At 50.5% G+C, this 14,145-nt stretch overlaps 3 protein-coding genes across 4 annotated transcripts in view; 2 read left to right on the top strand and 1 right to left on the bottom strand.

Moving 5' to 3' along the window:
- The window catches only part of CCDC134 (coiled-coil domain containing 134), a 166,200-nt gene that overhangs the window by 72,894 nt on the left and 79,161 nt on the right, over positions 1 to 14,145 (top strand). The window lies entirely within an intron of this gene.
- On the top strand, positions 809 to 8,850 carry WBP2NL (WBP2 N-terminal like). Of its 2 annotated transcripts, none has more exons than XM_065742828.1 (8): positions 809 to 882; positions 2,971 to 3,079; positions 3,596 to 3,731; positions 4,504 to 4,596; positions 5,371 to 5,592; positions 5,995 to 6,111; positions 6,463 to 6,539; positions 7,379 to 8,850. In XM_065742828.1, exons 1-8 carry the CDS (start codon positions 824 to 826, stop codon positions 7,424 to 7,426), a joined length of 861 nt encoding a protein of 286 aa, XP_065598900.1. In that variant the 5' UTR covers positions 809 to 823; the 3' UTR covers positions 7,427 to 8,850. The 2 variants fall into 2 exon arrangements, with proteins under 2 accessions (XP_065598900.1, XP_065598899.1); XM_065742827.1 differs by having other exon boundaries at positions 5,995 to 6,120.
- On the bottom strand, positions 10,769 to 13,764 carry NAGA (alpha-N-acetylgalactosaminidase). The gene is made up of 8 exons (XM_065742822.1): positions 13,601 to 13,764; positions 13,220 to 13,394; positions 12,959 to 13,136; positions 12,713 to 12,807; positions 11,921 to 12,082; positions 11,423 to 11,620; positions 11,179 to 11,322; positions 10,769 to 10,955 (listed from the first exon to the last, which is right to left on the bottom strand). Exons 1-8 carry the CDS (start codon positions 13,762 to 13,764, stop codon positions 10,791 to 10,793), a joined length of 1,281 nt encoding a protein of 426 aa, XP_065598894.1. The 3' UTR covers positions 10,769 to 10,790.

Here is a 14,145-nt window from a genome sequence, read left to right as displayed (position 1 = left end):
CCCCACCACTTCACTCAGCCTCTTACCCACTATCCCACCTCAGCACCAGGCCTCTTCAGCCTTGCTAAGAACTTTGCTTCTCACTGCTGCCTGCAGTCACCAGATGGACCTTGCAGATATCACACTGCTACAGACACATTGGCCATTGTGGTGTAGGATCTTCCTCCAAGCTCATGCACACCAGCCAGCCACGTCAGCTCTCCTCAATGTATCTCTGGGGTGTGATGGTCACCAGCTAAGGGATGTCTCAGCACAGCCATGCCATGATGCTGGGCCCACCCAGGGCCCAGCAGAGAGCTGGCACTGCTGGCATCAAGGCTGGAAGGGCTTCCTTGCCTGCACCTTGGGTTCTTCCTCGCTTGCACACACACTTTTGCCCTGTATGTGTAAGACTTTGGGGGGTTGGTTGTGACAAAGTGGTTTTGATGCTCTGCTCTGTAATTTCCTACAGTGGACTGTTTCTAAAGGATGCATAAAGGCCCGTTGAGAAAAACAAGCTTAGTGTCCTTCAATGCCACCCTACACAGTCACACCCTCTCAAGCGGGGCAGCACACACCTGTGGAGAGGTGCCTGAAGAAGGGCACAGACCCTGACCCACGAGTCGGGCCTACTCAGAGCCTACAGAGGCCCGTGGGCTCCTTGACAAGGGGCCCACTCTCCAGGAAAAAGAAAAAAGAAAGCACACAAAGACACAAAAAAACCCCACACCAAGCTGACCCCTGAGGCCAGGCCCCGAGCAGGGAAACACGCCCCCCTTTCCCAAGGAGGAAGCAGCGACCGGATGTGACGTCACACAGTCAGGCGGCGGGGGAGGTGGCCGCCATGGCGCTCAACCGGCATCACTCGAAGGAGGGCGGCGTCGTCGTCCCCAATGCAGAGAGGTACCGGCGGGAGCGGGCGGCCTCACGGCTCCGGGCGGGAGAAGGGCTTCGGGCCGCTCTGCTCTGCTGTGGAGGAGCTGGGGCCGCGCCTTGGTGTGGGTCAGCAGGGCTGCCCCGCTGTGTGCCCACAGCCTGCGCCTCGGATTAAGGGATGTCATAAAACTGAGCTGCCCGAAGAGGGGTATGGAGGTGGCGAAGGGCCTGGGGGGCAAGGTGTAGGGGGAGCGGCTGAGGTCTCTGCTTGGCTCAGAGCAGAGGAGCTGAGGGGAGCCCTGATGGCGGCTGCAGCCCTCACAGAGTGGAGGGGCAGCGCTGAGCTCTGCTCTGTGTGACAGCGACAGGGCCCGAGGGAACGGCATGGAGCTGTGTCAGGGGAGGGGCAGCTGGGGGTCAGGGGCAGGTGATGCACCACAGGGCGGTGGGCATGGCCCCAAGCTGCCAGAATACAATGGGCTTCTGGTCAATGCTCTCAGACGTAGGGTCTGATTTGTGAGTGGTCCTTCATGGAGCCAGGCCCTGTGGAGCTCGGGTCCACGAGCCCAAGACGTTCTCCAGGGCATAGGCACTCAGCTTTTTCATGACAGCCCCAAATGGGTGCAGACCAGTTCAGCTGCATAGTCACACCTGGATGGCAGCCTTGCTGTTTGTTTATGTGAGTGCTTGGGCAGGAGTAAGCATTAAGTGACCACATAAAGTTGCTTCCTAGTGAAGCAAACTAACCTGAAATTCTGCTGTTATGTGGCTCAGGAAGTACTCTGGTAAGATTCTGAGTGCTGAGGAGATAGATTTGCTTCTCTTAGGAGTTTATTCCCTCTTTGTAAGTTGGAAATAGAAGAATCTCTGTTGTGTGTGTCCCCTCTCTCCCCCCCCCCACCCCAAGGAAAGTGAGAATCTGCATCTAGCTAAATGATAAAGTCCCTGTAGGCTTTTTGTCAGAACTTTTTCCCCCCTCAATAAAGCTAATGTTTTACTGCCTTCCTTCTAGGTTGGGTAGCTGAATTTTTCAGGTACATTTCTTATGTGTTCTCTTCCCTGAAGAGCATGCAATGTGAAAGTACAGTGCCCTTGGTTGTTTTCACATACCCTGGCCCTGCTGGTTCTTCTGATTGATTTTGTACTTTCCTGATGTGGTCTAGTTTCTGACATATGTTGATCATAAATATGTATATGTAAAGAAGCTTTAGAACTAGTGTTGAGTCATGGTTTCATTTTTCATTTTGTTGTGCCCTTGAACCAAAAAAAACCCTCAGATTTTTTACCCACTGAAACACACAGCAAGCTTGTGGCATCCAAGGGTCTTCTGTTTATTCTGCATCTTTCCTTACCAAGTAGTATGTTGGGGTTTTCCCTCTCAGTTCAGTGATGCTCTTTCCCATAATGATTCTTTCAATTTTCCTGAGAATATATTTAATTTTTCTGGCACCTCCATACCCCTGGTGTTTGCAGTTTCCATCTGTTTGTTCCCACGTGGTTTTACTAGCAGAGTCTGCTAATGTTCCCGTAGATATCCAGCAATAACAACCTTGTTGCTGACATTCATGGCTCCTCTTTTTTTTTTTTTCCTTAGTAAGGCACTTCTCATCACAAATATTTGCTTAAATCACCTGAGGTACAGTCAGTAGTGAGGGTAATGTGAAGCAACTTCCTCAGCTTGCACAGCGGGTGCAGCATTCAGGCAGTTGATTTCCCTTCTGCTGGCCAGTCCTGGATGTGGACACGGAGAGGGGTTTGCTCTGAGCTCGTACCTTGACTCCAGGGGTGGGTATCAGAAAGCTCATCCTGTTCTGTGCCCTGCCAGGCTCTGGCTCTTGCCATGCAGAGAGTGCATTCTTTATCCTGATGGTTCTGGAGGCAGCTTCTCTTCCTGTCATTTAAAGTTTCCCTTTGTGGAGGAGGAGGAGCAGGGCTTGTCAGGGAGGGGGGGGACAATGAATTCTTCTACTGCACGAGTCAACCTTGTGTATCCAAAAGGAAAACTGCAGGGTGCAGGTTAGAATTGAGTATGTTGGGATGGTTTAGGATTCGTGTGGTGGGTGTCTATGCATTATTGCTGAGGTTGTTTCCAACCAGTCTATTTTCCTCCTGTAGCATTCTCAAGCAGTGTAAAGATGTGGAGCTCTCCTTCAGTGACGTGACAGGCAAGCCTGAAGCCTTCAAAGGCACCAAGAAGGGAATGCTGTATCTCACCCCATACAGGGTAAGTCTGATGCCAACAGGGCTTCCTTTCTCCAGGGGTCTCATAGGCTTTAGTCATGAGATGTAGCTGGAGGTGGGTGAAGTGCTTTTCGTTTTGGGAGGAGCCACTGCAAGTCCTAGGCAGGAGAAGGCTGGGTGGGGATAGGACAGTCTGTGCCTGTGTCGCAGTCCCAGTTACCTGCATGTACGAACTTGAAAATCACTGTTGTGATTTAATATCACGTATCGATGGATAATTACTTGGAAAACTGTCATAACTTATCCTTAAAAATGAAAACCATAGAAGTTTATATGTCTGCATGTATGCTGTTTTGGATCCTGCATGATTCAGATCAGTGACTCATGCCATTGGATCTGTTTGGGACTCCATTGCATGAACGCTGTGAAACAATGCTATGCGCTCTGGTAATAGGGGTTAAATTATCTTTTTTTTTTTGGATGCTGCTGCAAATGGAGCTGCATAACCACACTTTATACCTGATTAACTAATTCCAGAGTGTTCCTTCCTGTCTTGCAGGTGATCTTTGTGTCAAAGGGCAAGGATCCTATGCTGTCTTTCATGATGCCATTTTATTTGGTGAAAGGGTGCTCTATTGAGCAGCCTGTTTTCTCTGCTAATTACATCAAAGGACAGATTCAAGCTGAGGCAGGAGGTATGTGCTTGTGCTTTTAGGTTGAACTCTTCCCAGGTGTCACAAGTCCTTTTCAGCTGAATGTGCTTAGTGCACAAGGCGGATGGTGTAGCTACAGCAGCACAGTTCACATGCTAATGTAACTTGTCTACTCATCTTTAACCTCAGAGTTTCTTTCTGTCCCTCGAAGCTAGTAGCTCACATTTGCAGGATGTTTTTTTTTTTAATCTTTTCTGACATGCTGTGGATGCCATGTTTATTTGGTTCATGCCTGTGTTCATTTTCTCTTGTGTTTGACATGGAAGAATGGGCAGTTGGCCACATCAACAGTCATTGATGCCAGTAAAATTAGCACCTGCAGATAGCAGCTCGGATGTGTTTGCATGCATCTAAAATGCTACTGTGTGCCACTGATTTAGCTTTATTCCCAATCTGGTGATGTTACTGTTGAGACTTAAAGTCACAGTCATGATCAGGCATGGAGAATTACAGAAGGCAGGCATGGATTAAAGTCAAGGCTTCAGGTTCACATTTTCTTCCATCTTCTGCCTTGGAATTAGCTCATTTGTATTTTGATGGCACCTGGAAAGCCTGTGCTATTTGTTCCTATTCATAACAATGCTTTGTGACTGGAATGCCCATTTTCTCAGGCTGAAGTCTTTCTAAGACAGTGGTTTTCAAATAGTTCTAAAATAATGAGACATAAATACAAGCTGCACACTGACTGTTTTGCACTCTTGATTGCTTCTGAGGAGATTGATAAATCTGTTTCAATTCTAATTCTCTCTCCTAGGTGGCTGGGAAGGGCAAGGAACATTTAAACTGACTTTCAACAGTGGAGGAGCCATTGAGTTTGGACAACTGATGTTCAAAGCTGCCTCTCATGGTAAGAGATCTTCAGAGCCTGCATTTCTCCCATGGCTGACTGAGCTATTTAGGGAGAGGTGCTCTTTTTCAAGTTCCTGGGGTGAGGGGTACCCTGTACAACTTCCACATCAGTGTTGGTTTTTTTTTTGTTTTTTTTTTTAAGGCGGACTTCTTTTTTTCTTTCCAGTCCTTTTTCTTTCTTTTGACTTAATGCTTTATGTGATCAGAACATTCTGGAATTTGGTTTCTGAAGTGAGCTGCCGCCTTCTATGGAGCCTGAGTTTTCCTGGGGAAAAAAATGGATTGAAATGTATGATGGTGGAAAAACTGATCCCTGTGCTTACCCTCAGCTCTGTTCTCTAATAGTGGAGTGAGATGGGGGAATTTAATGCCTGCATTTGCAGGCAGGAAAAATAAAATTACATTTTAAACATGTATATTTAAAACTTTTGAAAGGAAAAAAGATATGCAATCTATCTGTTAAGAAGATTTAAAAAAACCCACTCTGCTGGTACTTTTTTAAAGCTATCCTTTCTTCTAGCTGTAAGAGCCAGGTGTTTGAGCTGTTACTTGATAGCATTTTTGCAGCTGGCTTCCTTTAGCACCCTTTGAATTTACAGCAAGGAAACTACAGCTAAATCCCTTTTAAGCACAGTTCTTTGCTGGGACTGCATAGTGAGCAGCTCTAGAATTCAGAGGATGGGAATTGGGGCTACATGAACAGGACTATTTTCCTTTTATTTCTGTACATTTAGCAAAAAAAAGTCTGACTTAATAAATATGTGCTTTTTAGCTTCCAGTGGAGTTCCTCTCCAGCCCCCTGGCTATGGATACACACCTGTACCTGGAGGGTATGCACCTGTCCCACCTGCTCCAGGAGGGTATGCAGCTGCTCCAGGGGGCTACGCTCCTCCTCCTCCACCTTCAAATGGTCCTTATCCTTACGCACCACCTCCAATGAGTGCCTACGGACCTGCTCCACAGCCCATGGGGTATCCATATGCCCAAAATCCAGGTATGGAAGTGGTGTGATGATGTGTGGTGGGCTTTGTTGGGTATTAATTGTAAAAGTGTTGATGCTACAATGAAGGTTACTGTAGTATTGTCTCCATCAAGGATCCATGCAAAGGTCCATGCAAAATCTGTCATGGTCTTGGTTACATCAGTGTGTCTCTAGCTGCAGCTGAACAGGAGGTAGGAGGTGTGAATGCAGTATGTAAACTGTGCTGCTTCTTGGCAGAGAATTGTTGCTGCTGGCGTGACAGGCATTAGCAAGCTGTAAAGTCACAGCTGCCATCATCCTTGCTGAGCTTCTCTCACTGATCTTCTTCTTGCCCAGGGCTGGGCCTGGCAGCTTGCTGTCCCTCTTTTCTGTCTCCACAGTCCAAAGCATCAGTCTGGTGTCATCTTTTTTCAGGTATTTACCCACCACTCCCCAACATGGACTCCACAAATATGATACCTCCTCCCTACTCCGGGCCATCTCCTACAGGACCCTCAGCTCCACCGGCTTCCACACCCTGGGTGAACTCGGGTACGCCAGGTAAATAGCTCTGATGCAAAAAGGTGCTCGAGGACTAGGGCTGTAGGTGATATTGGGGCACCCTGCTGCTGGTGCAGGAGCTGTTATCTTGACCTGTTATTTGAGATAATGGGTCTTGCAAGGCACTCAGCTCTGTGCTGTACTGCTTATGGTTGTCTTTAGCTGGTTTGCAGCCTTTCTGAGGTGCTGTGAATTCAAGACCAGCTTGCTGTGGTAGTTCCTGTCTCTTTGGGCATTTGTTGACTCCTCAGGAGTGCTGTGGCTGGGCTGGAGGCTCACAGCTGAGGTGACTGTGTGAGAAATGGGCATGCCTTATGTTTGCTCCTTTTCTTTCCTTTCTAGGGAGTGGTAATGCCATGGAAGCTGCTTCCAGTGCGTATTACAACCCTGCTAACCCGCACAATGTCTACATGCCCATGGTAAGTATTGTGCCTTTAGTCTGTGTGTGCCTGCTCCCTCTTCCACCACTCAGAGAGACAGAATTTTGTTATCCTAGTAAACTTTAGAGTGCCTTAATTTTGAAAAACATGGGAAGCATGCAGTTTCCTGGGACAAGGCATGAATGACAGTGCCACAAAGGAAGTTTGTTAAATCCTGATCAAGAAAGAAGGACATTAAGATTCATCCAGCAGCGGCAGCTCAGTGCTTGTCTAATTCTTATATGCATAAGATAGTTGCATGTGCACGGAGAGTAGAGCTCTCTAATTCTGTAATGTTTGAAAGTGGGAAGAGTTAAAGAAGAACGGGTTATATAAGGATAATAGCCCTTCGGTTTCATCACTTGTGCCTTTTTCTGGGCTGCCTGGTGATGAGAAGGTCCATCATGATTCAGTGAGTGGCAGCCAGTAGGTCGGCTATAGCAACATGTGTTGTCTGACAGCCAGTCTACCTGCATCCTCAGTTGCCTCATATGGGGCTGGGCTGAAGACTGGCAGAGCAGGAAATCTTGCCTTCAGGCCAGGGGATTGCTGTCTGCTGGGTCAGAGCATAAGAACCAACAGAGATAAAGTGCTGGAAGTGAAGATGTGGGTTTAAAACAGCTGTTGTTACCAATTTTTGAGGGGGTGTTCAATGGAAATGATATGGGAAGTAGAATATATCCTGGATCATTAACTGGTGCTGGAGAGGGATGATGTGGTGCAATGACAGCTTAAAAGAACAGCACACAGCTGTGGCAGTAACTTTTTGTAAGCTAAGAATTTCTGGGAAGAGTTTTTATACAGCAAGCAGGGTTGTTGACTACACGGTCTTCTTCCAGGATCAGCCACCTCCTTATGCACCTCCAGAAGAAAAGAAGAACAACTAACAGATGGAAATTGCAGCCAGCCTCCTACACTCTCTCTGCCGGAAGACGATTTGGCTGTCACTACCCATCGGGTTAGCATATATCTCTGTGTCTCTCTGTGCACCTACAATGCGTGTAGTGCTGGGCAGCTGAGCACCTGCCCTCCTTCAACATGGCAACACAAGGCAGAACACTAGCACTTTCCTGCTTCTTTGCTTTATCTCATGGGGTTGAAGCACTAACCTTTTGCTCTGCCTTTGGCTTGAGGAGAGAGATGGACTTTTTAAACCAGTAGATCACATCACTAAACTAAGAGTAAAATACAAAAGCTGTGGCATCTTTAAGTAAAGCTACTTGGAACGCCAAACTTCTAACCTCTTCTGAAACACCACTGAGAAAGAAAATACAGAAATTCGTGAAGTTTCCTTGCATAAACTGAAAAGGTGTTAGCTTTACTTAAACTGTGGCACAGCTCCGGCTGAGAATGGGACTCTGGAAATTCTGTGTTGTGCTGGAAGCACATTTCTTTCTCTGTCCTGGACTAACAGTCATGGGGTGACACACTTGGGAAATGCATCTTGAGAGACACTGAAGCATTTGGGGGCATGAGCTGGAGATGGATCCCAGCTCAGCTCTAGCTCTGGGAGGGACAATCCTACTGCACTCCTGATAGCCAGAGGAGTTTCTGGGCACAGGCATGCCACCTTTGGCTGCAGCAGATCCTCTGCTAGTGTTTCTCTGTCTCATTTCCCATTAACTGTAACTTTACAAAATAGGGAAGTGTTCAAGTGCTTTGCTCCCTGCTGGAAGTCCCACACTGCCTGATGTCCTCTGCTGTAAGATGCAGGTGTACAAGCTTGGTCGTCTGATGCTGCTGGCAGAGGTGCTGTGAGAAATGTAACTGGAAGCAAGCAGTGACCCCATAAAATCAGCCTGCCTTTGTAGACCTTGAATAGAACAGCAAAGGTGTGCTGCAGAGCAGTGAGTTGAGCTCTACAGGCGTGCAAATCAGTCTTCCTTTCAGTCTCCTGGAAGCAAGTCTGTATCTGTGCTGTGATCCTGTGTCACATAGCTGTTCTTCAAGCATAATGGAGTCAAGAGCTGAGCAGGAAGCTGCTGCCTCCAAGCAAAATGTGTTACGTTAGGAAGATAACCCAGCTCTGCCCTTGTCACGAGATGGGTCCCGCAGCACTGGCTCCCTCTGCTGAGGAAGCTTGTGCCACTGTGCTAGCATGATGTGGAAAAGTGGCCTTTATCTCTTCCTTGGGCCACTGCAGTCAGAGCATGCGTACCTATGCCTGAGCAGCAAGGGTAGGTGCCACAGAAGTGGAATTTGGTTGCTCAGGTGTGGTGTTACTAACGCTTGGGTCTCTTGCAGAGGCTGTGGCTGCTCAGCCTCAACCTTCCTTCCTCTTTAGGACACAATGCCATTAAACCCACTCTGACAAGAGCCCCTCTAGACTGGTGGAGACCTTTGTGATCCTTTTTATATGGGATAATTGTACTTTTCACAGCCTTCCTACCTTCACAGTGAAGGGCTTTTTCCTCTTATCCTGTGCGTGCGTCAGGACCTTCCTGTAAGTCAGGCTTGTGTGACTGAAATCTTTAAATTCCTAAAGCAACCCTGCATGGGGAGGAAGGTAAATTTCCTTCTTTAAAAACGTCTTTGAAGTTTGAGTAAGAGGTGTTCAAATGACTCTGTATTTTAAGAAGTTTGTAACTTTTGAATTGCACTTTAATACAGAAGAGTTGTTACCTTAACTGCCTGTTCACTGCTGTGTGTGCTTCGTGTTGACTGTCACCGTTCCTACCTGCTACAACAAGGGAGAGCACTGTGGCTTGTTTTCATGTCATGGGCCAGTTCCCCTCCTGCCCTGCTGAACAGCTGCACTGGAGCTGGATCCAGGTGAGGCAGAAGCACTGGCTTCAGCTCGTCTTTGTAGGGGCAAGGCTGCTGTGTGCCATCATTCTTGTCCAGACCTGGCACATAATTGTGTCCTAGGGCAGGCACAACACTGTTGTTTTAACCTGTACTAGGGAAAACAACATAGGAAAATGGCAGCTGGTTGTGGACTGTGACATCTGGGTTTCCCCTCGTGCTGCAGGAAGGTGGTGGCTTACTGGTCACAGTGTAACTACTAGAAAGCCCCCTCCTACTCCTTTTGAGCCCAGTGCACCAAGAAACCAATGTTTTTTTTTTCCCTCAGTGTAGGTTTGTCATGTTTTGAGGAATGACCCTGAAATCCCACATGAATTAAATGAGCAAATCTGAAACAGCCAGCACCCTGCTTCCCTTTTATTTCAGTTAAGTTGTCAAAATCACAAAAATAAAGCCAGCTCTTGCACAGACACGAAATGGACATGTCATTGCTTCCCAGCACTGCAAAGCATCACATTCAGCATCTTGCTGCTCTACCACAGAATCTCTGCAAGGGGCTGGGATCAGCCACATGGTCCTCTAAGAAGGGGAGTGGGCTTCTAGCCCTCATTTGTCATCTGAGAAGAATGGGGAAGTTCCTTTTCTGACTAATTTAAAATATGGTGATTTCCTGCTTTGAGATTTAACCTTGTGTGGATCTTCCTGGGCTGCCTTGTCCTCAGAAGGGACGATTTTGGTGAGTGTTGCACCACTCTTTGGGTGTTCAGGGGAGGCTACAGCACACCTGAGCACTCCTCCTCTGTGGGACCCCCAAGCCCCTTCTATTTGTGCAGGCTGCCTTTCAAAGGAGGAGCCTTTCTCTGAGAAATGCTGGAGTGTTCAGCCTTGCAAGACCAAGATGCAACTTGGCCAGCACCCATCAGCATCTCCCAGCTTGAGACCACTAAAAAACGAGCATCAGCATCTTCCAGATACCACTTGTGCACAATGCACTATGGCCCTGCAATTTGTTGTGTTACACTAACAGCAAAACTACTGGAACTGTGTATGGGCAGCTCAGGTTTGTGCTCTACTGCAACCAGTACAACGACAGCACGTTTTGTTTAGGCTTCTTTTTCATAGTGTGCAGTCTAGGCTGTAGTGGTGTCGCCTGCTGATCCTGCTGCCAGGCAGAGCCAGCCTGGCCCCAGCAGCTGCTGTTTTGGGGATGGTGCCTGGGAAGAGGAGTGCAGCCCTTTGTTCTAAGCCAAGAAAAGAAAAAAAAGCGCATCTGGTCCTGAAAGATGGTCACACGGGACACTCCTTTTCTGTAGGATGATCTCAGGGTGCTTTGTGTGCCATCAGGAGAGAGTAACAAGAAGTCCTGCTTCGCAATGAATGAGTAAAAAGCATCGAGTGGTGCCAGAGGAGCAAGCTGCATGCCCTACCCCAGCCACACCAGAAGAGGGCACTTGAGCAGCGCTGAGATGTGTCCAAGGGGCCTCCAACGGCCCTGGGCTGAGCGCCTCACAGAAGGGGCAGCCAGGAGGCCCCCCTGGGGGCTTGCTGCTGGATAAGCAGTGCTTTGGGAGTGAGGTACCACATCACCACCCCTGAGGGATTGACGACCACTGTGAAGTTGTCTCCTGTCTTCAGGCCACTGATGGTCTTCCCGTTGTACACGTCTTGCACCTGGAAGAGAGTGGGTGGCTGCTAGAATGGCACAGACCTTCACCTTGAGGACTTGCCATGGTCAGGCCATAGAATTGTTAAGGCTGGAAAAGACTGCTGAGATCCAGCCACACTGAGAAGTTTTTCCTGATACCCAACCTGAACCTCTGCTGGTGTGACCTCCCCAGAATGCAGTAGGGAGCTGGAAGGAGGAGTGTGGGCACAGGGTGCCCTCTGGGCTCACCTCATATGAAGCCCCTTCAGGGAAGCCAAGCTTGGCCAGGCTGGTGGTGTAGCGGAAAGGCATGTCTGTCCTCCGGCTGAAGAAGACCAGGGCGCTGGCAGCGTGTGACAGCGGGCGCAGGAACACCTCGATGTGAGATTTCTCCTATGGTGAGAACAGGCAGATGAGACAGAGCCCAATGCCCACAGCTCTCCTCACATTCCTTTCCATATGTTCTCCCAAACACATATGCCTTCCCCCTAACCTTGATGATCCTGCGCCCCTGGATTCCCAGGGGGTCCTGATTGATCTGGATCATCAGGCGGTTCTGCAAGATCTCCTTGGCACTTGGCAAGATAGTGCGCAGGTCTGTGGACATGAGGAGTGGAGCAGCCATGATGGTCCACAAGGCCATTTGGGAGCGTGACTGCTCGTAGCTGAGGCCGAAGTTTCCAATGATGAGCTGCAGAAGAGAGGAGGTGAAGGTGGTGAAAAGGGTGAGAAGCATGTCCATGTGTCCTGCCTGGTGATGCCGCAGCCTGCAAGATGTGAAGCTTGCCGTGCTTGCTCCCAAGTGCCACTGCTTCCCTACAGCCAGGACATCCATCTCTGCTAGGCACTAAGCATGTGGCACACACTCAAAAGCACCTGCTGATACCCTTCAATTCATCATTACCTTCCACTCAGGCAGTACAGGTGAAGGACAAGGACACCTGCGCTATAGGACAGGCATAGTCAGGGGGTGATAGGTGCAGTGTAATACCATGTCTGGGTCATTCCAGTGGCCAGGGCCGGCCGCTGGCTGCAGCACATCCTGGTTTGTGAAGAACCAGTCCACGATGGAAAGTACACTGTCCCATGAGTCCTGGATGTCATCGTAGTTCCGCCACAGGTTGCAGATCTTGCCCAGGAGGGTGTAGTTCACCTAGAGGGGAGCACAGAGACAGAAGGGATGGAACCTATGTGTGGGAGCACAGGACACCATGGGTGGAGGCAAGGAGAAGGGGCAGGAGGACTTGTTGGGAAGTGTGGCATCTAGAAGGAGTTTCCAAGCCAGAAGGATCTGGAGAAGGGCAACATCGTGTGATTAAGGAGGACAGAGTCATGTCCCAATACATCTGGACTCATCCCAGTATGACAGAACATCTGGCAAAACAACCACAGAAGCTATAAGGCTATAGGATCAGCTGCAAGGAGGAAACAAGAGCAGCTTGAGATTGATTCAGAAAGTGCAAGGGGATAAAAAGCCAATGCACTCAGCTCTCAAAAAGCATTACAAGGAGGAACACACACTGTGGAGGACCAGATGTGTCATTTCAAGCATTTAAGCCAGAAAAGACCAGTCTTAGCAAAACAGGCTGTCAAGATCAATGCCACACAAGCTGAGCATGTCCCACTCCCTTCCCCAGCCAGCTATGACGGGAACCCTGAATGTCCAGGGATGCCTGGCAGGAGGACATGTCCCCTCCTGGCATCTACAGCCCTGTCTCATCACAAGTGGAGCAGTAAGAGGGACTTGGCACACAGGCTGGACAGCAAGTGGGACAGCGCTCACCTTGGGAGGCAGCCCCCCCTGGTAGGCCGGCCAGCTGCAGGAATAGACGATGGGACGGCCAGTGGCATTCAAGGCTCTTGCCATTTCTGGGTAGCCTTTGGGAGAGAAGAAGCAAACTGGTGAAGGAGGTGGATGACCAGAAGAAGAGATGTGAGGGAGGAAGCGAAGCCAAGTATCCAGCAGATGGGCAGCCAATCTGAGCCAAGCAGCAAGCGGATAAGCACCAGCCAACAATACAGCTGTTACCCTGTGCCTGCTCCTTCCCTGATGAGTAGCACCCATCTAGCTTCAGCATGTCCACGCCCCACTCAGCGAAGGTACGTGCATCCTGCTCCACACGGTCCAGTGTAGTGCCTGGGTATCCCCCGCAGGTGAGTGTGCCTAGGTCACTATAAATGCCCAACTTCAAGCCCCGGGCATGGACCTATGAGGAGAGATGGGGATGAGGGGGTCCCAGCCACTGAGCTCCGTCCATTGCAGCAAGGCAGGGATGTGGAAGTCACTCACATAGTCAGCCAAGGCTTTAATGCCCCGGGGGAACCTCTCAGGGTCAGGCACCAGCTGCCCCTCAGCATCACGCTGCTTAGCAGCCCAGCAGTCATCGATATTGACGTACTTGTAGCCCAGCTCCCGCCAGCCATCCTCTGCTAGCCGGTCCGCCATCTCCATGAAGAGCATCTCACTGCAGGACAGGAGACGTGACCAGTGGAAGCCCTGCCAACGTGCTGCTAGGGGCTCGCTGGGGCTCTGGTGGTTACAGCACAGTGACCTCGCCCGTGCAGGAGGGCTGCACCTCGAAACCCTGCACAGCCCGTCCGCAGCCTTCACCTCTGGGGATCTCCAGCAGCAGTGGGGCATCCAAACCCCAGCTACGGTGCTCCATGTTACCTGATGCACTGGTGGGGCTCCTCCCGGCAGTTCACGTTGCAGCGGAACCGCTCCCAGGCCAGCCAGCCCATGGGCGGGGTGCGCGCCAGCCCGTTCTCCAGCCCGCGGGCAGGCAGCACCAGCACCACGGCCAGGACCGCCGCGACAGCCGCCGGGACCCCCATCTCTGCCGCAGCCTCCGCAGGGACACGCCGAGCGCCTTCCCCCGTCCGGTCCGCTCACGTGACCCAGAATCACCTGACCGCTCGCTCCGCCTCCCTCCCTGCCCGGCCCGGCCCCCGAGCGCGGCGGGGAAGCCCGGCGGCCGCCCCGCTGCACGGCGCTAGCAGCGCCGCCGCGGAGGAAGGTCCGGAGGTGAGACGGGGCGGGCCGCGGCCGAGGCCCCGTGTCCTCAGCCCCGCGGAGGGCACGGAGGGAGGGGAGGGGTCCGGGGAAGGGGCTGAGCTGCGGGGAGCGTTGTGGGGAGGGGGCTCCTCCTGTGAAGCGTTCCACGGCTGCACGCCCAAAAGCTGAACTGAGCCCGGCTCGCCGGGCCGCCCGCAGCG

Source organism: Cyrtonyx montezumae, unplaced genomic scaffold (genome assembly GCF_038088225.1).
Source record: "Cyrtonyx montezumae isolate F1298 unplaced genomic scaffold, pur_monq_1.0 scaffold_3, whole genome shotgun sequence".
Classification (NCBI taxonomy): Eukaryota; Metazoa; Chordata; class Aves; order Galliformes; family Odontophoridae; genus Cyrtonyx; species Cyrtonyx montezumae.
The sequence above is the reverse complement of the archived record's forward strand: the minus strand, read 5'-3'. Positions and strand labels throughout refer to the sequence as shown.